This window comes from Notamacropus eugenii, chromosome 3 (assembly GCF_028372415.1).
Source record: "Notamacropus eugenii isolate mMacEug1 chromosome 3, mMacEug1.pri_v2, whole genome shotgun sequence".
In the NCBI taxonomy this organism is placed as follows: Eukaryota; Metazoa; Chordata; class Mammalia; order Diprotodontia; family Macropodidae; genus Notamacropus; species Notamacropus eugenii.
In genome coordinates this window covers 457,563,706-457,589,070 of record NC_092874.1, presented here as the reverse complement: position 1 = coordinate 457,589,070, position 25,365 = coordinate 457,563,706, and the positions used below count along the sequence as shown (strand labels likewise).

The 25,365-nt window shown below is 39.1% G+C and overlaps 1 protein-coding gene across 6 annotated transcripts in view; it reads left to right on the top strand.

The window, feature by feature from the left end:
* SLC25A26 (solute carrier family 25 member 26) overlaps positions 1–25,365 on the top strand; it is a 189,340-nt gene that overhangs the window by 105,680 nt on the left and 58,295 nt on the right. For all 6 annotated transcript variants that reach the window (XR_011964750.1, XR_011964752.1, XR_011964751.1 and 3 more), the window contains one exon: positions 25,279–25,323. Coding sequence is in view for 3 of the 6 variants with exons in the window: in XM_072598731.1 (XP_072454832.1) it covers positions 25,279–25,323 (45 nt within the window). In the remaining 3 variants the exon portion in view is untranslated. The remainder of the gene's footprint in view (positions 1–25,278; positions 25,324–25,365) is intronic.

Sequence of the window (25,365 nt, the reverse complement as noted above, 5' to 3'; positions counted from 1 at the left end):
CTTGTCAGGTATTCCGTGCAGCAGAGGGAGCTCTTGTTCAGGTACACGTTGATTCTAGGATTCATTTACAGGCGTAGGAGACAGACCTGCTCTGCTCATGGAAACTTCTCCTAGGTAATCATGTGGCTGTTTGTTTGCTTTGGTAGTTACTTTTAGATATCTTCAAGTGAGCGCTCAAACAAAAATTCAGCCTTACATTTTTTTTAAAAGAAAAATTAGAGATTTCTACGGAGTTTAAACAAAAGTTTTCATTAAATGGATGCCTTGTTGTATATAGTCATGAGTATTAGTTTTATTAGGTAATTTTCCTTATAAACCTGTGGTTATTTATGATATTAATCTCTCTTTTGAAACAGATTTTTTTTAAAAAGCAAAAACTTTTGTTAGTGATAAAACTAGTTGGGGTGTGTGTGTGTGTATGAATGCATGCATGTATGTGTGCGTGCACATGCATACACACGCATGCATTCGCTTTGGGATTTAGTATGTATTGCTCAACCAGTGACCTGAATACATAAAACATACGCAGCAACAGATGGAGAAGAATTTGAAGACTTGTTCACAGATAGGGTGTTCTGTTATCTTAGAACACTCTTCACTGGTACTTTTGCACATCTGCTAAAAAAAAAAGAAGTGATTGTTTTCCCTGATAATGACCCAGAGGGCAGTGTTAGATCAGAAATTGCCTTTTGAATTATTATAGAAAGATTTAAATCTGTATTACAGCCTAACTATAAAAAATGGATACTCTGATTATGCTTATCCACTTCCTTGCTCACTGGAAAGGCTTCTCCTGAACCCTCCTCCCTCCCCCAATCCATTAGTGCTCTTCTGCCCTCCTGTACGCCATACATATTTTGTGTGTAGTTTTACTCATCTGTGTTCAGAAGGTCAGTGTAGCATAATGGATAGAAATCTGCCTTCCACCTGCTTTCAAGTCCTGCCTCAGACACTGACTGGTTGGGTGACCTTGGCTAAGACTTGTAAGCTCTTGAAGTCTTGGGTGACTCTGTCCAACTGTAACCTGCAGAGAAGGTACCTACATCAATGGCAGAATTTTTTTCTTCTAGAAATTCCATGTACTAATAAGATCACAAGATCCTAGCAAGCACTTATCATTCTATGCAAGGTAATATACTATAATATTGGGAATGCAAGATAAAAAACTATCTCTAGCCCAAAGAGCTTACATTCTGTTCCAGCCTCACAATTTGTACACAGGTATGGAAAAACAAAAGCATTTCAATAAGATGGAGTGCTCCTAAGTATCAAGTAAGAGGAAGGAGGGCCAGAGGTGAGGAGTGAGTGCATTCCAGGCCTAGGGAAGGGGTGCCAGACTGTGGAGGGCTTATTTAAAGCTATGCTGAGAAGTTGAATTAGAATGTTGTCCTTTGGAGTCTGAACTGGGGACCATCTGACACATGGTGCTGCCCCTTGTAGCTTTAGTAACTCAACCTTCCCATCACTTTCCTCCCCCAAGCAGAGTTTTAAGATAGAAGCACCAGGCTGTCATCAGTAGAGATGTGGCAGGGCTTAGTATGTATTTTTGCAACCTATGAAACAAGACCTCCTTGTCTAAAACTTATTGTGGGTTGGATCTGTATGAGAATGTTTGTATATGAAAACCTCTTAGAATTGTGATGTCATATTCTAGAGATGGTATGACTATATAGACTCTTTAGAAACACCAAGATTTACTATGATTATTAATTATAAGCCTTAGGTTTTATATTCAGCTGAGAAAACCAGGGTGTTTTATGTTGCTTTGATTTGAATCTGCTAGAAAAACAAGATTTCCATCAAGTTCAGTAGACCTTTCCTTTTGAACATTGCTATAAACATCTTTTAAATGTTTAGAATATTTTTCCTTGTGACTTGGTTTAGTACCTTGGGTGACATGCAAGTTTTTCTACTTGTTTGCCGATTTTCTGGTTCAGATGTTTGGCAGCCATGTTTATGATGAGGGGAAAAGTGAAATTACTCAATATGGTTGTTACTACATTCACAGTATAAAGTGGAATTGTTGCCCAATGTAAAGTCCCACTTAGGGAAGTAGAGAATGGGGACAAAGGCAAATTGTGCAAGAAAGGGATGAATTCCAGAACTCTGGAGCTCTAGATTTATTTGGAGAAATAATAGATTTTACTACATAAATGGAGTAAAAATATCTTCATTATCTTATTTTGAGTTTTGAAGTTATGTTTTGAGGGGTTCAGAGTTCATTTGGGGATAGAAATATATCTTATGTTCTGCTCATTTTCTAGACAGTGGTTAAAACACGAAACACCCATAAGAAGTTCCTTCTTAGAACATTTTCTTCTATAAGCATTTATATTTTTAAATGCCATCAACATGTTCATAATTTCTCATTTCACTCTTAAATAGTCACTCCCTCTAGGTTTTTAATTTAGAAAGTTTTCAAGTTTAAAACTGTTTTTATGATTAGTCTATATTTTATGAGTAGCAGAGAACAAAGTAACTTATGGTATGTTCTCTCTGCAGGCACTCTGAGAATTTTAGTTCAAAGGTTTTGCTGTATGCAAAGAATTACTTTTAAAAATCCATTTTAGTTAGTAACAAGTCTTCATTAACTTGCCATCTTGGGAGTCCAAGTGCATTTTGGAGCTACTATCAAACTGCCATTTTAAAAAAATTGATAACAGCAATAATAATGATAATAAAACCCCATTTGAAAATCATTGACCTTGCTGAAACTATAAATTTTCTGCACTATGGAAAGGCTATAATCTTTCTGCACTATAAATTCTTTAACTATTTTTCTCTCATCATATAATGCTGTCAAAGCAAGAAGACTTCCATCATGACCAAAAGGCACCTTATTTTGAACACTGTTATGTCTTTTAGATATTTATAAAGTTGGCTACAAATTTAGGAATTTCATTTATTAAGAATATTCTCTCATCCATTTCAGTGTGCACTAATTCCATTTCTCTAACACAGAGGACTGGTGTGTCATAATGATAATTATAATAACTGTCACAGAGTGCTTTAGGGATTTAGTGGTAAAGGCACATTCTCTCATTTGGCTCTCGTAACAACCCTGTGAGGCAGATATAACAGGCCATATTATTCTGATTTTCTCATTACATGATAAATCTGAGGACCAAAGGGCTTAAATTACTATGGAGTCCATAAGTGCCGAAGGGGTCAGATACGCAGAAGATCCATCTGGGCTCCTTTGTACTTGAATAGGACTTTCCTCAACAGCGTTCTCACTAAGTGGCCATCTAGCCTTTGCTAAAAGATGGCATAGGAAACCCACTGCCTCCTAGGACACCATTTTTAACTTATTGATGATTAATAATTAGCAAGCTTTTCCTTACATCAAACCTCAATTTACCTCTTCTAAATTCTGCCCATTTTTCCTGGTTCTGTACTCTGGGATCAAGCAAAATACTTTTAATCCCTGTTCAATGCCAGCCTTCCAAATAGTTAAAGACAGCTGAGTGGTCCAACTAAAGTCTTGTCTTCTCTATGCCCTTTGGGGAATAAGAGCATTAACTTGAGGTCCTTCATCCTCCTGATTGGCCTCCTCAGGACACTCTCCAGAGTATCAGTGTCCTTCCTAGAATGCAGCACCCAGAACTGAGCCCCTTGTCCCATATGTGGCAAGTCAAGGCAGGAGCCAGTAGAGACAGCAGACCTTGCAAGCCCCTCAGAACATGAGGTGGGTCTCTTGGAATGCAGCCTGAGACTGGACGCACTCTCCTGACTGCTGGATCCTGGCCATGTTGCTCCTAGCCTCCCAGATCCTTTCTGGACAAACTGTTGGGAAACTGCTTCACCTTCCCCAATTTTATGCTAGTTTTTATCCTAGATGTGAGACTTCATTTTGATGCCTGTTAGATTTCATCTGCCTTTCTTTTGTCTCATTTTTTTCCTTCGCTTTGGTCTTTTTTTTGAGTTCCTGGATTGGAACCCTGAGGCTTTGAGATTATCTTAGTCTGTTCAGTATCTTTACTGTACACTTAAGAAGCCACTTAGAGAAGGCACTTGGAATCCAATAAGTCTGTGTGATGGCGATGATTTAGTTAAGTCCCAGGCCAGTACTCAGGCCCTGTGCAAGCAGAAGTTATAACACGTTCTTGAGGCTGGTAGGGAAGGCCACAGTGCACAGAGCTCTGGGCTTGATGCTCCAGTCAGCCTCAGACACTTACACTGCACTGGGCCTCAGTCTTCTCAACTCTAAAATGGGGATGATAATAGTACTTACCTTGCAGGGCACTCGTGAGCCCAAAATGAGATAATATTTGGAAAGCATTTAGTTGCGTGTCTGGTGCATAGTAGTACTTCTATAAATTCCCCTCCACATCTCCTTATAAATACATGCAAACATCCTGCAGCCCTACAGAGATGTTCTTCTTCTTCCTCATACATCCCTAAGCCATCGAGTGTAGCCTGCCTAGCTGGTTTCATCACGTACATCATTGCTCCCTCTGTGAAGACTATAAACTCTTGGTAGGCAAGGACTGCTGGTTTTCAGTACACATCCTCAACACTTTTAATAAAGGTTTGTATTTAATTACTTTTGTTGAATTACTGAATTACTGAATTGTTTTGTTGAATTACTGAAAAACGTTTCACATGTCTGCCTTTATATGGCAAATAGATACACACCAAGAGACATAACATTTTTAAAAGTTACAGATCTCTTTTTTTATTTTGGTACCAGATAAATGGCTTTCTTAGTTTAAGGTTGTAGAGTTGTGGTTTTATTACCTGGAAATGCCCGCCATATTTAACCTTAAGATTAAGTAGAGATCTGATTTTTCTCATTAGTTTTCTTGTATCAAAGACCATAATCTTTATTAAAGGTTCAGTTCTTGTTTGACTGCATGATATGAGTTGGTTAATTAACCCAAATAATAAATTGAGTCAGTTCCTGATTATTTTTAGAAAAATTCTCTTGGCTCCTAAGGTATGTGAATTGTGAGAAAATGTCACTGGACCACAGTAGAGAAGGTTGCTTCTTAGGGAACTGGCAGTAACTTTTCATGGCTGTTTCTGGCTCCCAAGCCAGTGCCAACTGGCCACAGCTCGGATCCCTGCTAACAGGTTTTCCTACCGCAATTAACTGGGCCGCCTCTCTGACTCTTCTGAGCTGCTAATTCATGAAGTCAGAGGTTCTGTGCTCGGCCATTTTATATTTATCCAAAGGCCTTCAGAAGTTCTTTGCTGATGGGATGTATGGCATATGACTTCAGAGGTCAACAGTCTCTTTGATTAAACATGAGAGTAGAATACATTTGCATTTTATTCACATATTTATCGCTTTTAATCTTCCAATTTATGACACAAAATGTCTACTGGTTGTTGTTGGAGAGTGTCCTGAGGAGGCCAGTCAGGAGGATTGAAGGATGTCAAGTTAATGCTCTGATTCCCCTAAGGGCATAGAGAAGACAAGACTTCAGTTGGACCACCCAGCTGTCTTTAACTATTTGGAAGGTTTTCCAAAGGTAGTCCCTGCCTACCAAGGGTTTACAGTCTTCACAGAGGGAGCAATGATGTATGTGATGAAAGCAGATAGGTGGTCTACACAAGATGGCCTAGGGAAGTATGAGGAAGAAGAAAAACATCTCTGTAGGGCTGCAGGATGTTTGCATGTATTTATAAGGAGATGGGGAGGGGAATTTATAGAAGTACTACTATGCACCAGACCTGCAACTAAATGCTTTCCAAAATTTTTGGCAGAAATTTGGGCATAGATCAATATCTTACACCATTTACCAAGATAAGGTCAAAATGGATACATGACCTAGATAGAAAGAGAAATGTAAGAAAATTACAATTACCTATCAGACTTATGGATAGGAGAACAGTTTTTGAATAAACTAGAAATAAAGAGCGTTATGAGGTATAAAATGAATAATTTCACTTGTATGAAATTTAAAAGGGGTTGTACAAACAAAACCACTGTAGCCAAGATTAGAAGGAAAACAGAAAATTAGAAGTAAATTTTTACAGACAGTTTCCCAGATAAAGATCACATATCTCAAGCATATAAAGAACTTTGTCAAATTTATACAAATGTGAACTTTGTGAAATCTCTAAAAATATGAGTCATTCCCCAATTGATACTCAAATGATATAAAGAGGTAGTTTTTTGACAAAGAAATCAAAATCATATGTGGTCATTGAGAAGGTGCTCTAAATCACTATTGATTAGAGAAATGCATATTTAAAATCTTACACCTATCATTGATTCAAATGATAGAAGAGGAAAGTGACAAACGTTGGAGGGGATATGGAAAAATTTGGACATTAATTCACTGTTGGTAGAACTGTGAATTGATTCAACCATTTTGGAGAGCAATCTGGAATTATGCCCAAAGAATTATAAAACTATATACCCTTTGATCCAATAATACCACGATTAGGTCTGTTTCCCAAGATGATTAAGGGAAAAAGGAAAAGAACTTATACATTCTAAAGTGTTTATAGCGACTCTCTTTGAGGTGGCAAAGAAGTAGAAATTTAAGGCATGCCTACCAGTTGGGCAATGGGTAAACAAGTCATGGTGCATGATTGTGGTGGAATACTGTTCCTCTAAGAAATGACCAGGAGGTCGTTGTTTGAAAGCATGGAAATCTTTGCAGGAAATAACAATGGAGTGAAATGAGCAGAGCCAGGAGAATATCATGCACAGTCACAGCCACGTTGTTCTAAGAACAATTGGAAACAACCGAGTCATTCTGAGGATTATAAATGCTCAGATCCCTGCAAAGTAACATGCTGCCCACATCCAGAGAAAGAGCTGATAAGTAGCAATGTGTATGTGATGGGAACCTCCTCTAGGGCAGGGGAGAAGGAGGGAGGGAAAGGAAATTGTGTCAGAGTGAACGAAAGAAAACTTAGAAGCAAGCACAGAAGAGCAGGGTACCTTCAAAAATGATGCATTTATTACATGGATTGTTTTTTTTTAAAGCAAACTGTAAAATGGAAATTTGTGATTTTATATTGAATCCTCTTTTTGTGTTGGTATGTATGGTAAATATGGAAATGATCTTTTTTTTTTTTTTGTCTTTTTGTATTTAAGTGAAAAATTTCTTAAGATAATGAATAAAAAAGGCAAAAAGGGAATTGAGGGGGGGAAAGAAAGCAGACCTATACCTATTAATAATGACTCCAGAGGCCAAGGGACAGAGTTACTCTGATCAGTTGTAGGAAGAATAAAGTCACATACAAGCTCCATACTGGATGATCTCTTGGTTTTATGTGTGTGGAAATTGTAGTATCTTGCTAAAAATTCTAGTTTGTTGTCTGAATGCCCAAACCATTTTCATGCCACCTGAATACTTTCTAAACTAGTATATATTAAAAAAGGGAAGTAACTTTCTCATTTGAAAGGAGAGACCTTTGGGTCAGGAAGATCTGGCATCAGGTCCTGCCTCTGACCTATACTGGCTATGTTGCCAAGACGCTTACCCTCTCAGTGCCCTGGCAACTCTGAGACTGTAAGTTATGGGTGAGTGGCTAATGAACATCAGTGGAGGAAGTTCCCATACTGGGAGTTCTGTATAATGATAAAATCACAGGCTCAGATGCTCCCAAAGCTCCGGCCTCCTAATTTACATTGGTCTATCCCCAGAAGTGAGTTCTGGGGGCGGAGCCAAGATGGCAGAGTAGAAAGACGAAGATAAGCTAGCTCTTACCCCACAGCCCATAAAATACCTGTAAAGAAGGACTCTCAACAAATTCTAGAGCAGCAGAAACCACAGAAAAACAGAGTGGAGAAGATTTCTATCCCAGAGTGACCTGAAAGACCGATGGGAAAAGTCTGTTGCACACTGGATGCAGAGGACAGCCCAGCCCAGCCTTGGCCACAAGACACTGAAAGGAGCAGATCCGAGCAGGCTTCAGGGACAAAATCTCCAGCAGCAGCACAGATCCCTCAAACCACAGGCACCAAAGGTCAGTAAGAGGGTCTTTTCAGCTGGCTGAGAAGGGAACAGGGTGTTCCCATAACTCAGGCCTCCTCAGGTGGCATCAGCAGAGGCAGCAGCAGACGGGGCTCCCAAAGCAGGCAGCAGCCTGCATCTATTGTTGAAGGTCTCATCATAAACCCCGTGAGGGAACTGAGCCCTATGTACTGGCCCTGCCCCCTTCTGAGCAGCTGATCTTAATCTCACACTGAATAGCGGCCCTGCCCCCGTCTAAAGCCTCTGAAGCTTTGGAGCAGCTCATCTGAATGTCAGCTCCCAGTGCTGGATTGGTGGAACTGGAGGCAAGGTGGTTGTAGAGAGGAAACTCAGAAGTCAAGTAACTGGCTGGGAAAATGCCCAAAAAAGGGGAAAAAAAATAAGACCATAGAAGGTTACTTTCTTGGAGAACAGGTGTCTCCTCCCATCCTTTCAGATGAGGAAGAACAAGGCATACTGTCAGAGGAAGTCAAGGCCTCTGCCTCCAGGACCTCCAAAGGAAACTTAAACTGGGCTCAGGCAATAGAAGACCTTAAAAAACAAGTTAGCAGCTTACTAAAGGAAAACCAAAAAAATGCTGAGGAAAATAACACCCTTAAAAAGAGGCTAACTCAATCGGAAAAAGAGGTCCAAAAAGCCAATGAGGAGAAGGAAGTTTTAAAAAGCAGAATTAGCCAGATAGAGGAGAAGGTTCAAAAGCTCACTGAACAAAATAATTCGATGAAAGAGAATTGAGTTCAGGGAAATGAATGACTGTGAGTTAAACCAAGCAGTTAGTAAACAAGACCAAAAATTTGAAAAATTAGAAGATAATGTGAAATATCTCATTGGAAAAACAACTGACCTGGAAAATAGATCCAGGAGAAACAATTTAAAAATTATAGGACTACCTGAAAGCCATGATCAAAAAAAGATCCTAGACATTATCTTCCATGAAATTATCGAGGAAAACTGGCCTGATGTTCTAGAATCAGAGGGTAAAATAAATATTGAAAGAATCCATCGATCACCTCATGAAAGAGACGTGAACAGAGAAACTCCTAGGAATGTTGTGGCCAACTTTCAGAGATCCCAGATCAAGGAGAAAATACTGCAAGCAGCTAGAAAGAAACAATTTGAGTATTGTGGAAATACGATCAGGATAACACAGGATCTGGCAGCTTCAACATTAAGGGATCAAAGGGCTTGGAATGGGATATTTCAGAGGTCAAAGGAACTGGGATGGAAACCAAGAATCACCTACCCAGCCAATCTGAATATAATACTTCAAGAGAATAAATGGTCATTCAATGATATGGAGGACTTTCAATCATTCATATTGAGGAGAAGACCAGATCTGTGTAGAAAATTTGACTTCCCAAGACAAGAATCAAGAGAAGCATGAAAAGGTAAACAGGAAAGAAAAATCATAAAAGACTCTCTTAAGCTGAACTGTTTACACTACTACATGAAAAGAAAATATTTATAACTCTTGAATTTTTTCTCAGTATTTGGGTAGATGGAGAGATTTTACATATACACACACATACACATATATAGACAGAGAGTACAGGGTGTGTTGAATCAGAAAAGATGATATCCACACAAAAATAAAATAAAATAAAAATTAAGGGATGAAGTAGGAAAATACTGGGAAGAGAAAGGGAGAAATGGAACAGGGCAGGCTATAACTCATAAAAGAGATAAGAAAAATCTTGTTCAATGGAGGAGAGAAGGGAGAAGGGGAGAGGGGGAAAAATGAAGCTACTCTTTCTACATGTGGCTGAAGGAGGGAATAACATGGTCACTAAATTTGATATGAAAATTTATACCACACCACAGGAAAGTAGGAGAGGAGGAGACAAGTGGAGTGAGGGGAATGTTAGAAGGGAGGGAAAATGCGAGAAGGGAGTCACTAGAAATAAACACTTTCAAGAAGGCACAAGGTCAGTTGTGGGGGAAAAATTAAGGGGGGATAGAGTAGGACAGAGGGCAATATAGTTAGTATTACACAACATTATTATGGAAGCCTTTTGCAAAACAACACATATTTTGTCTGTATTGAATTGTTTGCCTTCTCAATGGGGCTGGGTAGAGAGGGGGAGAGGAAGAGAAGTTGGAATTCAAAGTATTAGCAACGAATGTTGAGAATTTTTGTTGCATATAATTGGGAAATAAAAAATACGGGGAATAGGGTATAGAAATTTATCTTACCCTACAAGAAAAGAGAAAAGATAGGGATAAGGGAAGGATGGGGTGTGATAGAAGGGAGGATACATTGAGGGAAGGAGTAATCAGAATGCAAGGTATTAGGAAGTGGGGGGAGGGGAGAGATGTGGAGAAAAATTGGACATGTTACAAAGTGAGGTAAAAGCAATTAGTATTAAAACAATTGACTGAATTAATTACTGAGAATAAATCAATGACATCTTCAGTTTTGGGAAAAGAATTTTAGTCTAAATTTCCTAGAGAAAGGCAACCTCAGGTATTATTTGGCGTTGATGGAAAAGTTAAGGTTTTAATGGTAAATTTGATTTTATGATTGCTATTTAATGAGGAACTAGAACATGTATAGAAAGGCATGTAAGTCACTTTAAGACTTGCCTCAAAAGATGTTCCTTAGCCAAAGTGAAATTATAATCATATTTGATACCTGGTTATTGGAACTTGCCATTTTTAGAAGCTATGGGACTATTAAGTGACTGTTTTTCTGAGTCTAACTCCAAGTATGAATAGCAAGAAAGGCGGTCTGAGCCTCCAATCCGTGATGCCAGTAAGCCTGTGAGATGCTTGTATGAACTGCAAAAGGTGATCTCATGGGAAGGGTGGGAGAGCAACTGTTCAGCCTGGGCTGAGGTGGGATTCTCCTGACTCAATTTCCCCACTGACACCTGACAGACTTTAAGCTTGACTGAATGCAAGTGAACAATCTAATCCTGCCTGGAATTGACATGAAGTTGGGGAGATATTGTATCCCTGCAATGTCCCTACTGGTAATTTCCTATAGCCAAAAGGTTTGTAAGTTTAATACCAGATCTATTCAATTATAGATTATTGGTAGGGGAACATCTGAGGTTAAGTCTAAAATTAAGCTATTAGGTATAGGACTTTAGGACCAACAACATTAAGTTAGGGTCCTTTACAAATAATACTGTGGAGACAATTAGGTCAAGAGCTTGTGAAGTTAGCAACATAAATATTATTTGTGTCTCAGTTGGTTAATGTTTAAAAAAAAAATTCTTTTGTGGTCCATATTGTAAATGCTTTAAAAAGTATCACCTGACCAAAAGTTTGAATTGTTTTATCTGTTACAAACTGTGTTAAAAATGAAAAATTAAATTAAAAAATAAAAAATAAATTGATCTACGCCCAGTTTCTGCTACACTATTATCCAGTTTACATAGCAGTTTTTGTTAAACATTGAGTTCTTATTACAGAAACTGAGGTCCTTGGGTTTATCAGACAGTAAACCATTACAATCGTTGACCACTGTGTCTTGTGTACGTAATTTATTCTACTGATCTAATCCTCTATTTCTTAGCCAGTACCAAGTGGTTTTGATGATTGCTGTTTTATAATGCAATTTAAGATCTGGTATGGCTAGGCCACCTTCTCTAGCGTTTCTTTTCATTAATTCCCTCAATATTCTGGACCTTTTGTTCTTCAAGGTGAATTTTGACATTTTTTCTAGCTCTATAAAATAATTTTTGTTAGTTTGATTGGTATGGCACTGAATAAGTAAATTAATTTAGGTACAATTGTCATTTTTATTATATTAGCTTGGCCTACCCATGAGCAACTTTAGATCTGACTTTATTTGTGTGAAAAGTGTTCATATAATCCCTGGGTTTATTTTGGCAGGTCAACTTCCAGATATTTCGTAGTGTCTACAGTAACTTTAAATGGGATTTCTCTTTCTATCTCTTGCTGTTGGGCTTTATTAGTAATATATAGACATGTGTATCTGTCTCCAGGTTAAAATTTTCAGTCACTTTTTAAAGGCACTTTTACATATTCAGGTAATATTTATCCCCTTGCTAGAGTTCAATATTATCAAATCCTAGTAAATGTTCATTGTTAATTAAAATCATCAGGAAGCAACTTCTTTGCATTTGTTTTATGATCAGTCTTGATTTGATAACTAAAATTTCACACATGAATAGAGCTTTCTATGTGTACTCTTTTCCTTGTATGCAACGCTGCATGGTGCATTGGAAGGAAAGACTAGGATAGAGTTAGTGGACCTGGATTTTAATCTTGCCTCTGCTACTTCATAGCTGAGTAACCTTGGGACAGTCACTCTTTGGGCCTCAGTTTCCTTACCTGTAAAATGAGTAAATTAATATCTAAAGTCCTTTCCATCTTGAAATCTACAGTCCTATAATCACTTGACCCTCAATCTAAGGAGTGGAAAATAAGGGTCTAATGTGCAATGTTATCCAGTCATGGACAGATAGAAATGCTGGTAGATGGATAAAGTCAGAATGATGACCTTTGATGTCACAAAGTCAGCAAGCACTGCTGTTAAAAACCACTTTTTTAGAAGCAAACAGAACTTGAGCCTAGTACTGTCTTTTTCATCTCCTTTGATGGCTCTCTACCTTCTTTCCTAGCCGGTAACCATAGGTGTCCCCCAGGATTTTGTCCTCATCCCTCTTGTCTTTCTCCTCTCCTCCCCTCCCATTGCTTCCTTGTCGCCTCTCTGCAACCATTCTCCAAGTCTCTGTCTCTACCCTAAACTCTCCCTGGTGTTGCTGACCCTTGTGGGACAGCTCCACCTGGAAGGCCCATTAGACTAGTAGGCCTACTAGTAGTAGACTAGAAGGCCCAAGAACTAGTAGTTTCTTCTCCTAACCCCCATCCCTCCAGACCCATAACTTTGGGGTCATCTTTGACTCTTTCTGCCCCTTTCATGTGCAGCTGTCACCATGTCCTCTTGTTTCTGTCTCTATAGCACCTTTTGTCTCAAGCCTTATCCTAGCAAAGGCCTTCACTTCTGTCCTAGATTGTCTATGATCCGTAAGTTAGTCAACAAACACTTATTAAGCACTGACTATATGCCAGGTACTAGAGGTTGGTAGGGGGTAGAAGGACCAGGAAAGGTCTCAGTAGGAGCTGGGATTTCAGCTGAGTCTTGAAGCCATGGAAGCAAAGAGGCAAAGATTGTATGAAGGGGAATACTAGGATGTTAGACTGGAAGGTAGGTCATAAAGGTCTTTAAAACCTGGGAGGGAGTGAGGGTTGGGGGCATGGGGCACAAATAGGTGGCACAGTAGATAGAACACCATCCCTGGAGTCAGGAGATCCTGAAGTCAAATACAACCTCAAACACTTGATACTTACTAGTTGTGTAACCCTGGGCAAGTCACATAACCCCAATTGCCTCGCCCCACCCCCCACCCCCCCAAATTACAAAGAAACCAAAAAAAACCTAGGTGAGAGCCTCTTATTTTATCTTGGAGCAATGGAGAGCCATTGACAAATTGTAATGGGAAGAAGGGAGATGACATGATCAGGTGTTTGTTTTAGGACTATTATTTCTGTAGCCATGTAGGGGATAGATTGCAGAGAGACGAGACTGGAGAGAGGCAGGTAAAGTTCATTTTGGAAGGAATCATCTTTTATTACAACCTTTAAGATGTATGAGTATCAACTAAGCCTTCTGGTCTGCTTTTAAAGCCCTTCATAACCTGGCTCCTTCCAACCTTTGCAGTTTTCTTACACTTCCCTTCCCTCTGTGATCCAGCTAGCTTGGCCCACCTGCTGTCTGTCTCCTGCCTTTGCCTTTAACTGGCTGTCTCCCATGCCTAGAGAGTTCTTTGGCCTCTTAAGTTTCCCTGACTTTCTTTGACTCTGAAATCAAATTCTACCTTCTGCAAGAGGCCTTCCTGGTCTCCCCAGCTGTTAGTGAATTTTTGTCTGACATATCTTCCATCCACTGTGTATTGTATGAATTCATTAGTATCAAGTTATTTACATGCAGTCTCCTCATTAGAATCTAAGCTCCCTGAGAGCAAGAATTGTTTTTTACCTTTCTTTGTATCCCCAATATTTAACATAGTGCCTGGCACATGGTAAGTGCTCAGTTAATGGTTTTTGATTGCTTAATTACAAAGACAATTTTAGTAAAATTGTACGAGTAAGTATGCTTGTATGGCAATTTTTCTGTAAACCTTTATGGGAAGTAGTTGTTTTATTATCACATGCCCAGCACAATCACTCTATACCTGATCAAACCTAACTTTTGGCACCTACATCAAGTTTGGAAAGTATTTGGAAGTTTGGAAAGCATTCTTGAACCAGAAGAATTTGTCTCTTTATAAATGGAATCCATGTCAAATTTTAGCAGAGTAGATTTGTTTTTCTTTTGGGAATCTCTGAGAGATTGTGACTGCTGAGTTTAATGTTCCTTCACTTATTATTTGTGCTCTGGGTTCTTAGCAACTTCATTTAAACAAACCACCTAAATCATGGCATTAAACAAATCAGAAAACAGTGATGCTGCTTTGTAGCATCTGTTGCAGTAAAATGGGTATGTTGTACTTCAAAATAGAAGACCTTAGTTCAACTATTTGATTTCTCCATCTATAAAACATTTTAGAGTAACAACTTACATCTGGTTGGGGGCATAAAATCTGGCACTTTGAAGAAACAGGGGAAGAGAACGATCCAACTTGTCTCTGGTCTCTGAAAGTTAAATGAAGGATTTGTTTTAGCTGTAGGACTCTATTTGCTGGCAGAACGTTTTTCACATATGCCTAACACATTTCCATTGTTGTCTCTCCATCCTGCAAGCATGACCAAGCCTAGGATCCTGTGCTGATGTGAATTAGATTTAGGGAACTGTTATAGATCAGATTTTTCCCTTGGCTTCAGAAGAAGAATGTCTTTTATTCCAGGAATTAAAATGTTAAATTCTTTGGGCCGCTGATAAATTTGTTTTTAGAGGAAAGTACAAATTGGTGTGGAAATAAGACTATTTTTAAGAAAATTCATTATAGTGCTTTGGCCTTACTTTATATCTCGACATAAAGGAAAACAAGATCAAAATACCAAAGCTCTGGGCTTCTTGGCAGGAACATAATCACTTTGGCCTTATTTGAATTTCCCTTGTAGCAAGAAGGTAATTTGCAAAGAATTTTAATCAGAGGTACTATTCATCAGAAATGGGAAGTCCCAGAAAGTTCCATCTTTAGAGACTTTAACTTTACCAGAATTATAAATATCAATCAATTAGCAAGCATTGATCAAGTCCCACCAGGTACCAGTCACTGTGCTAGTGCTGGAGTTGCAGAGATAGAAATGAAATAGACAAGGGGCAGAGCCAAGATGGCGGGGTAGAAAGATGAACCTGTAGAAGCTCCCCCTCATAGCCCATAAAATACGTGTAAAAAATTACTCTAAACAAATTCTAGAGCAGTAGAAGCCACAAAACGATGGTGAAAGAGATTTCCAGCCTAAGACAGCCTGGAAGGCCGATAGAAAAGGTTTATCACACCAGGCGTGGAGCAGAGCACAGCCTAGTGTGGGCCACGTGGCACAGCAGGAACAAGCTTCAGGACCCCATGAGCACCAGCTGCGGTTCCCAGATTACTCAACCCACAAATGCCAAAGACAGCTCCAGAGGTCAATGAGAAAGCTCTTTCACTTGGGTGAGAAGGGAACAGGATCTGGACCTGTCAGCCACAGCCACTGCAGCAGCAGCAAACATTTTTGGAGCCCTCTGCCTACAGACCATGGGGGAATTGAATCTGGATCTCACCCCTGAGTGGCTCTCCTGGGTTGAGGAAGAGTGCTGGCATGGTGGAGCTGGTAGAGGTTCTGGAGAGGGAACCTTGCAAGCAGATCCTGGGCAGAACAGAGTGCCAGAGTAAACTCCTCTCCCTTGATTGTGCCACATTGGAGGAACTGAGAACTTACAGGTCCCCAGAGTATAACCTACTCTTGACAAAGGACTCAAAAGTCAAGTAACTGACTGGGAAAATGTCCAAAAAAGGGAAAAAATGAGACTATAGAAAGCTACTTTCTTGGTGAACAGGTACTTTCTTCCACCCTTTCGAATGAGGAAGAACAATGCATATCATCAGAGGAAGACCTAAAAGTTGAGGTTTCTACATCCAAAACCTCCAAAATAAATACACAATGGACTCAGATAATGGAAAAGCTCAAAAAGGATATTCAACATCAAGAGAGGTGGAGGAAAAATTGGGAAGAGAAATGAGAGTGATGCAAGAAAATCATAAAAAGCGAGTCAATAGCTTGTTAAAGGAGACCCAAAAAAATGCTGAAGAAAATAACACCTTTAACTCAATGGGCAAAAGAGGTCCAAAAAGCCAGTGAGGAGAAGAATACTTTAAAAAGCAGAATTAGTCAAATGGAAACGGAGTTCAAAAGCTCACTGAAGAAAATAGTTCTTTAAAAATTAGAATGGAGAAGATGGACACTAATGACTTTATGAGAAACCAAGAAATTATAAAACAAAATGTAAAGAATGAAAAAATTGAAGACAATATGAAATATCTCATTGGAAAAACTAGTGACCTGGAAAATAGAGCCAGGAAAGGCAATTTAAAAATTATGGGCCTAGGGGGTGCGAAGCCAAGATGGTGGAGTAGAAAGACACACATACACTAGCTCTGAACCCACAGCCCATAAAATATCTGTAAAAAAGAACTCCCAGCAAATTCTGGAGCAGCAGAAGCCACAGAACAACGGAGCAGATGAGATTTCTGTTCCAGAGAGCCTGAAACCTCTTGCAAAAGGTCCTTTGCGCTGCGGACCCGAAGTGGAGCCCAGCCCTACCTTGGCCGCGCGGCACCGAGAGGAGCAGATCCGAGCAGGCTTCAGGGACAGAATCTCCAGTAGCCACGCAGGTCCCTCCACCCACGGGCCCCAAAGGTTGGTGAGATGGTCTCCTCGGCTTGCCGAGAGGGGAGTGGGGTGCCCCCATAACTCAGGCCCCCTCGGGAGGCAGCAGCGGAGGCGGGAGCAGACCAGGGCTCCCCAAGCAGGCAGGAGCTCGGATCCATTGCTGAAGGTCTCTGCATAAACCCCCTGAGGGAACTGAGCCCCGTGAGACGGCCCTGCCCTGACCTGAGCAGCTGAACTTAATCTCACACTGAATAGCAGCCCCACCCCTGCCCAAAGCCCTGAGGCTGGGAAGCAGCATTTGAATCTCAGACCCCAAGCACTGGCTGGGCTGATCTGGAGGCAAAATGGGTGTGAAGAGAATATTCAGAAGTCAAGTCACTGGCTCGGAAAATGCCCAGAAAAGGGAAAAAAAATAAGACTATAGAAGGTTACTTTCTTGGTGAACATGTATTTCCTCCCTTCCTTTCTGATGAGGAAGAACAATGCTTACCATCAGGGAAAGACACAGCAGTCAAGGCTTCTGTATCCCAGCCCACTCAATGGGCTCAGGCCATGGAAGAGCTCAAAAAGGATTTTGAAAATCAAGTTAGAGAGGTGGAGGAAAAACTGGGAAGAGAAATGAGAGACATGCAAGCAAAGCATGAAAAACAAGTAAACACTCTGCTAAAGGAGACCCAAAAAAATGCTGAAGAAAATAACACCTTGAAAAATAGGCTAACTCAATTGGCAAAAGAGGTTCAAAAAGCCAATGAGGAGAAGAATGCTTTCAAAAGCAGAATTAGCCAGATGGAAAAGGAGGTTCAAAAGTTCACTGAAGAAAATAGTTCTTTCAAAATTAGAATGGAACAGATGGAAGCCAATGACTTTATGAGAAACCAAGAAATCACAAAACAAAACCAAAAGAATGAAAAAATGGAAGGTAATGTGAAATATCTCATTGGAAAAACAACTGACCTGGAGAATAGATCCAGGAGAGACAATTTAAAAATTATGGGACTACCTGAAAGCCATGATCAAAAAAAGAGCCTAGACATCATCTTTCATGAAATTATCAAGGAAAACTGCCCTGAGATTCTAGAACCAGAGGGCAAAATAAGTATTCAAGAAATCCACAGATCACCGCCTGAAAGAGATCCAAAAAGAGAAACTCCTAGGACCATTGTGGCCAAATTCCAGAGTTCCCAGGTCAAGGAGAAAATATTGCAAGCAGCTAGAAAGAAACAATTCAAGTATTGTGGAAATACAATCAGGATAACACAAGATTTAGCAGCTTCTACGTTAAGGGATCGAAGGGCGTGGAATAGGATATTCCAGAAGGCAAAGGAACTAGGACTAAAACCAAGAATCACCTACCCAGCAAAACTGAGTATAATACTTCAGGGGAAAAATTGGTCTTTCAATGAAATAGAGGACTTTCAAGCATTCTTGATGAAAAGACCAGAGCTGAAAAGAAAATTTGACTTTCAAACACAAGAATGAAGAGAAGCATGAAAAGGTAAACAGCAAAGAGAAGTCATAAGGGACTTATTAAAGCTGAACTATTTACATTCCTACATGGAAAGACAATATTTGTAACTCTTGAAACTATTCAGTACCTGGGTACTGGCTGGGATTACACACACACACATGCACATGCACACACACACATAGAGACAGAGGGCACAGAGTGAATTGAAGAGGATGGGATCATATCTTAAAAAAATGAAATCAAGCAGTGAGAGAGAAATATATTGGGAGGAGAAAGGGGGAAATGGAATGGGGCAAATTATCTCTCATAAAAGAGGCAAGCAAAAGACTTATTAGTGGAGGGGAAAAGAGGGGAGGTGAGAGAAAAACATGAAGTTTACTCTCATCACATTCCACTAAAGGAAGGAATAAAATGCACACTCATTTTGGTATGAAACCCTATCTTACAATACAGGTAAGTGGGGGATAAGGGGATAAACAGGGTGGGGGGGATGATGGAAGGGAGGGCATGGGGAGGAGGGAGCAATTTGAGGTCAACACTCATGGGGAGGGACAGGATCAAAAGAGAGAATAGAAGTAATGGGGGACAGGATAGGATGGAGGGAAATATAGTTAGTCTTATATAACATGACTATTGTGGAAGTCATTTGCAGAACTACACAGATTTGGCCTATATTGAATTGCTTGCCTTCCAAAGGGAAGGGATGGGGAGGGAGGGAGGAAGAGAAGTTGGAACTCAAAGTTTTAGGAACAACTGTTGAGTACTGTTCTTGCCACTAGGAAATAAGAAATACAGGTAAAGGGGAAGATGGAGAGAAGGGCAGAGAGGGATGATAGACGAGAGAGCAGATAGGTGATAGGGGCAATTAGAATGCTCGGTGTTCTGGGGTGGGGGAGGGGACAAAAGGGGAGAAAATTTGGAACCTAAAATTTTGTGAAAATGAATGTTAAAAGTTAAATAAATAAATTAAAAAGAAATACAAAAAAAAAAAAAATTATGGGCCTACCTGAAAGCCATGATAACAAAAAGAACCTAGAGATCATCTTTCATGAAATTATCAAGGAAAACTTTCCTGGTGTTCTAGAACCAGAGGGCAAAATAAATATTGAAAGAATCCACAGATCACTTCCTGAAAGAGATCCAAAAAGAAACTCCTAGGAACACTGTAGCCAAGTTGCAGAGTTCCCAGGTCAAGGAAAAAATACTTCAAGCAGCTAGAAAGAAACAATTTGAATATTGTGGAAATACAGTCAGGATAACACAAGACCTAGCAGCTTCTACATTAAGGGATTGAAGGGCTTGGAATATGATATTCAGAATATGATATTACAGAAGTCAAAGGAACTAGGATGAAAACCAAGAATCGCCTACCCAGCAAAACTGAGTATAATACTTCAGGGAATACAGAAAGAAAATCTGGCAACCACATTCAAAAGATTTAGAGCTGGGATCTTCCACATCATTTAGCTCAGCTCCCTCAATTTTAAGATGAGAATTAAGTCTGAAAGATTAAGTGAAATAGAGGACTTTTAAGCATTCTTGATGAAAAGATCAGAGCTGAATAGTAAATTTGACTTTCAAACACAAGAATCAAGAGAAGCATGAAAAGGTAAACAGGAAAGAGAAACCATAAGGGAATTTCTAAAGTTGAACTGTTTACATTCCTACATGGAAAGATACTATTTGTAACTCTTGAAATTTTTCTCAGTATTTGGGCAGTTGGAAGGATCACACACACACACACACACACATATGGACAGAGAGCACAGGGTGAGTTGAATAGGAAAGCATAATACCTAAAAAAATAAAACTAAGGAGTGAGAGAAGAATATGTTGGGAGGAGAAATGGAATGAGGCAAATTATCTCTCATAAAAGAGGCAAGAAAAAGCTTTTTCAATGGAGGAGAAAAGGGGGAGATGAGAGGAAAAAATAAAGCTTACTTTCATCACATTTGGCTTAAGGAGGGAATAACACGCTCACTCAATTTGGTATGAAAATATATTTTACACTATAGGAAAGTAGGGGAGAAGGGGATAAGTGGGGTGGGGGGGATGATAAAAGAGAGGGCAAATGGGAGGAGGGAGTTATTAGAAGTAAACACTTTTGGGGAGGGACCGAGTCAAATGAGAGAAAATAATAAATGGGGGGCAGGATAGGATGTAGGGAAATATAGTTAGTCTTACACAACATGACTGTTATGGAAGTGTTTTACAAAACTACACATATACCCATATTGAATTGCTTGCCTTCTCAGTGAGGATGGGTGGGGAGGGAGAAAGACAGAGAATTTGGAACTCAGAGTTTTAGGAATGAATTTTGAGAATTGTTTTTGCCTACAACTGGGAAATAAAAAATACAGGTGATGGGTTATAGAAATCTATAAAAATTTGTCTTGCCCTACAAAAAAAGAGAGAAGACGGGGATAAGAAAAGGGAGGGATGTGATAGAAAGGAGAGCAGATTGGGGGAAGGGGCAATCAGAATGCATGGTGTTTTGGGGTTGGGGGAAGAAGAGAGATGGGGAGAAAATTTGAAACTCAAAATTTTATGGAAATGAGTTTGAAAACTGAAGATAAATATAAAATTTTTTAAAGATGAAATAGACAATATGTATGTAGTCCAGTGAATTCTCCTCCTCATAAATGATTTAAAATTGTCCTCAAACTGAGGGTGGGAAGAAGAAGAGGGGAAGAATGTTATCAGCATCCATCCTCCATAGCATGCTGATGGGAAATTGGAGGATGAGGAGGATGGGGAGTTGCTCTTCTCACCATTTCTCACCATCATGTCTACAATGAAAAGAGAACTGACTTTGTAGTCTCAAGACCTGTCTCAGAAACCCTGTCCCTGCCATTTACTCCTTGTGCCAATTTGTGTGAGGCGCTTAATCTTTCAGACTTAATTCGCATCTTAAAATTGAGAGAACTGAGCTAAATGATGTGGAAGATCCCATCTCTAAATCTTTTGAATTTGGTTGCCAGATTTTCTTAAAAGGGACCATACTAAATAATATCATTACTCTGTATTCCGTGAAAATGTTTACTTTTTGTGGGCATTTTGGGAAGAGAGAGGAGGAAGTATTTAAAAGAGCTTCTTAAACACATTGGAAATCTAGTCTTACTCTTATGCTTCACCCTGATGTGGAGATGACCTTGAGTTCTTAAAGGCCACCCAAGGGAACCCAAGTCCTCATAGATTTTTACGAAGTTGGAAATACTTTAAGGACAAGACTCAGCAACAGGTAATGGTTATTTGAGGTAGATCCTAAGTAAAATCAGAGAGCTTTACCAAAGAACTACAAGGTCACTAATATTGGATAGCAACTCAAGAAGATTCTACTAATGTACAGTACCCATGCTGATGAACTTAATGATTTTTGGAAGGATTGAAAAAAAGCCTAATTCATAATTCCTTAGAAAACTGTTGTCAGATTTATGAAATATTTTAAATAACATCTTCTAAAATTTTTTATTAAGAAAATAGCAAATTGTATGATTTATTTTATGGTTTGTATCATTTTGATCAGAGAAGAAATTGTGCTGACATGAATTTATTATTTAAATATAATTTTACCATATGCTTTCCTGCTATCTTTGATTTTTATATCACCTACATTTCTCAGTTTATCCATTCTAGTTCCCCTCCCCAGAGAACAATCCCTTTTAAGGAACAGAACGGGGGAAAACACCACCAGCAAAAGTAGCAAGATAATGAAAAAGTCTGACATTGAATGCGGTGGTCCACACGTGTAGTCCCATCTTGCAAAGATATAGGAGAAGATACCTTCTTATGAGTCATCTTTGGGAACAAGCATGATCATTATAATTTTGCATCATTCAGTTCAGTTTTTTGTTGGTCTTTATATTTTTATTATTGTCATCATCTTGCATGTTGCTTTATCATTTCTGTTTATGTCACCTTATGTCCATCCATAGAAGTAGTTTTTTGTATTACATCTTATTCATCATTTCTTACAGCACAGTAATATTTGCTACATATACGTTCATCGATCCCTTCCCCTGTTGATGGACATCTGCTTTGTTTCCATTTCTCTGCCACCATAAAAAGTGGTAGCTCTGAACATTTTTGTTTATAACGAGTCTTTCTGTCACTAACTTCCTTGGGAAATATGCCTAGCAGTGGAATTTCGAGGTCAAAATATATGGGTATTTTAGTCACTTTATTTGCATAATTCCTAATTGCTTTCCAGAATGGTGAGGCCAAAATTCATAGGTCTTCCACTTGTACATTAGTGTACCATATTTTTCTAGTCTTTCAAACATTGACTATTCCCATATTTTGACATCTCTGCCAATTTGTTGACAGATATTTTTCATCTTAGTTTTATAGCAATAGCTTATTTAGAGATCTCTGAATGCAGTAATAGGATTCCAAGAGGCTTTAAGGGAAAATCTGTTTTTGAATGAGTAATAATTTTTATATTTGTTCCTCTTGGAAAATGAAAAAAATTAGTTTTAACATATTTAGTATCAGTGTATTTTTCATTTGACATTTCGCACAAGGTCCTTTTGTTCTGTGTAGATTCTTTCTGTTCATGAGCAAGGACTACAATTGATGCGACAGTTTGTTGTTTGTAGTGATCGCTATTTTATCCATTCAGTTCAGTAAGTATTTGTTGGTGCTGCAAGGGCAGTTGCTGTAGATGTTCTTATGCAGTCTTATTTTGTTTGTCAATGAAATCGTTTTTTGTTACCCCAAATTGGAAAGAAAATGTGATCCCTTCTCTTTAGTTACAAAGGCCTGATAACAAAGAAGTGTGTTTGACCTTTTTTATGGGGTTCTGAGATGCCTCATGGGATGAAGCCTGTTGTTCCAGATGACAGACGTCCTCTGAGATTTCAGTTTGTCAGCTTAGTGTGAGGTAGGGGCATTGATTTCTTCTCATTCCCACTTCTTGTCCTACCAAGACTGGTGACACAGTTTCTGTGGCAGGTTGTCTGTCCAGCTCAGTTTTGTCTGTCAGGCTAATTGAGAGATTCATATATTAGTTACTACTCGTGGTAGAGTAAGGCAAATAATACCCAAGGTTTTGAGTTTGGAGAAAATACGAATATTAAAATAACTCCCAAATGTTTTAAATAAGTAAAGTGATTGATTCATCCACCAAAAATGGCTAGCATGCATTCATATGCATATTAGTGACTCCCCAACTATTCCCAGCTCAGTTTTCAACAGGGATTTCACTTCATTAGAATCTTTGAACAAATTATGTAGTAATTTAAGGTAGCCATTTATTGCCTTAAAAAAAAAATCAACTCTAGTGTTTCCTTCTGCAGGAAGCCTTTTCTGGGCTTCCCAGCAGCCAAAGATACTTCTCATGTCTTTTATGTATATTGTATATAAACTGATTTATGGATATGTTGTCTCTATACGTGAGCTCCCTGAACGCAAAGACTGCCTGACTGTTGATGTATATATGTTATTTTAAAATGTTTAAAGCATTTGGCTCACAGCACTTTAAGGTAGGGAGTGCAGGCAGTATTATCTCCATTTTTCAGATGAAGAAGCAGACCTGCAGCCTTGAAGTGCTAGCCTCCAGTCACTTAGATAAATCATTGAGCCAGTATAGAAATCCAGGTCTCCTGATTCACAAGTCAGCATCCTTTCCCCTGTAGCACACTACCCCTCTGATGATTTTATTCCGTTTTTCATATGTCGTCTTCATCATCTTTTTTACCCCAGGATAGAAGGATGCACACACACACACATACACATACACACACACACACACACACACACACACACACACAATCAATGGAAAGAAAGTTGAATTGGAGAACAGAGTAATTTGACCTGACAAGAAAATAACTCTACTTGCAGCAAAATAGAAACTGAAGCATTAGGCTAATAGAATCATAGCTTTCTAGCTGGAAGGGGCTTTAGCCCAACCCTTTCATTTTATAGATGAGAAAACTGAGGCCCAGGTAGCAGAAGTAGCTTACCAAATGTCATATAAATAGCAGTTGGTATAGCCAGCATTCAAACCCAGTGTTCTTTCTATTGTGCCATAAATACATGCTTTTTTCTCCCACATTAAGTTGCTCTAGCCTTTAACCTAGTCAGCAGCCCTTTTATAAGCAAATCCCTTACAAGGCTTGCTTTCACTATCCAAAACCTATTCTGGCTCAGGCTTACACAATGGTATGGATGCCTAGGAGATACAGGGGTGAATAAAACATTATTTCTGCCCCCAAGGAGTTTTCTACCTAATAGAAGAGTTGAAACATGTACCAGTAAATACAGTTCAAGGAAAAATGTGATACTTGCTCTAGGAGGGAGGAATTCAGAAATTGAGGGGAAGTGGGGCAGATTCTGAGAGATGAATCATCAGATTTCAAATTTAAGACTCAAAGAATTGTAATGAACTTTAGAAATAATCTCTTTTGTAGCTCTGTATGAGCTTTGTCTAGATATAGCCCAACATAGGAGTTTTTGTTGTTCACTCATTTCAGCTGTGTCTAACTCTTTATGATCCCATTCGGGATTTTCTTGGCAAAGATACTAGGTGGTTTGTCATTTCCTTCTCCAGCTCGTTTTACAGATGAGGAAACTGAGGCAAAGAGGGTTAAATGACTTGCCCAGGGTCACACAGCTGTAAGTGCCTGAGAATGGATTTGAACTCGGGAAGATAAATCTTTTTGACTCTACCCATTGCGCCACCTAGCTGCCACAATATAGGAATAAGTATGTTTAGGTTGAATTTAGTAGTGGTACTAAACTCCAGGATACAAAGGCACTGTTATTAGAACAGATCTCCCTGTCCCTCCGTCTTTCCCCTGCCCCCATCGGACTGACACAATTAGATAGTCCCTTTCATTTCTCTGCCTCAAGGTGTCTAGTTATAAATGAGTTTAACGGAATTTGCTTTTCATTATGCACTAATGTTTGTTTACAAGTGATAATTGAGAGTTTACTTGGTAAATCGTAATTCTTGTTAATTTATTCAGTCTATTAATGCTGCCAGCCTAATTTGTTTGATATGTTTTTGTGTCTCCATAGATTCCTTTCTCTCTCGTGCAGTTTCCTCTGTGGGAGTCGTTAAAAGTAAGTTGCTAGATACATCCATTCTTAAGTTATTTTATTATT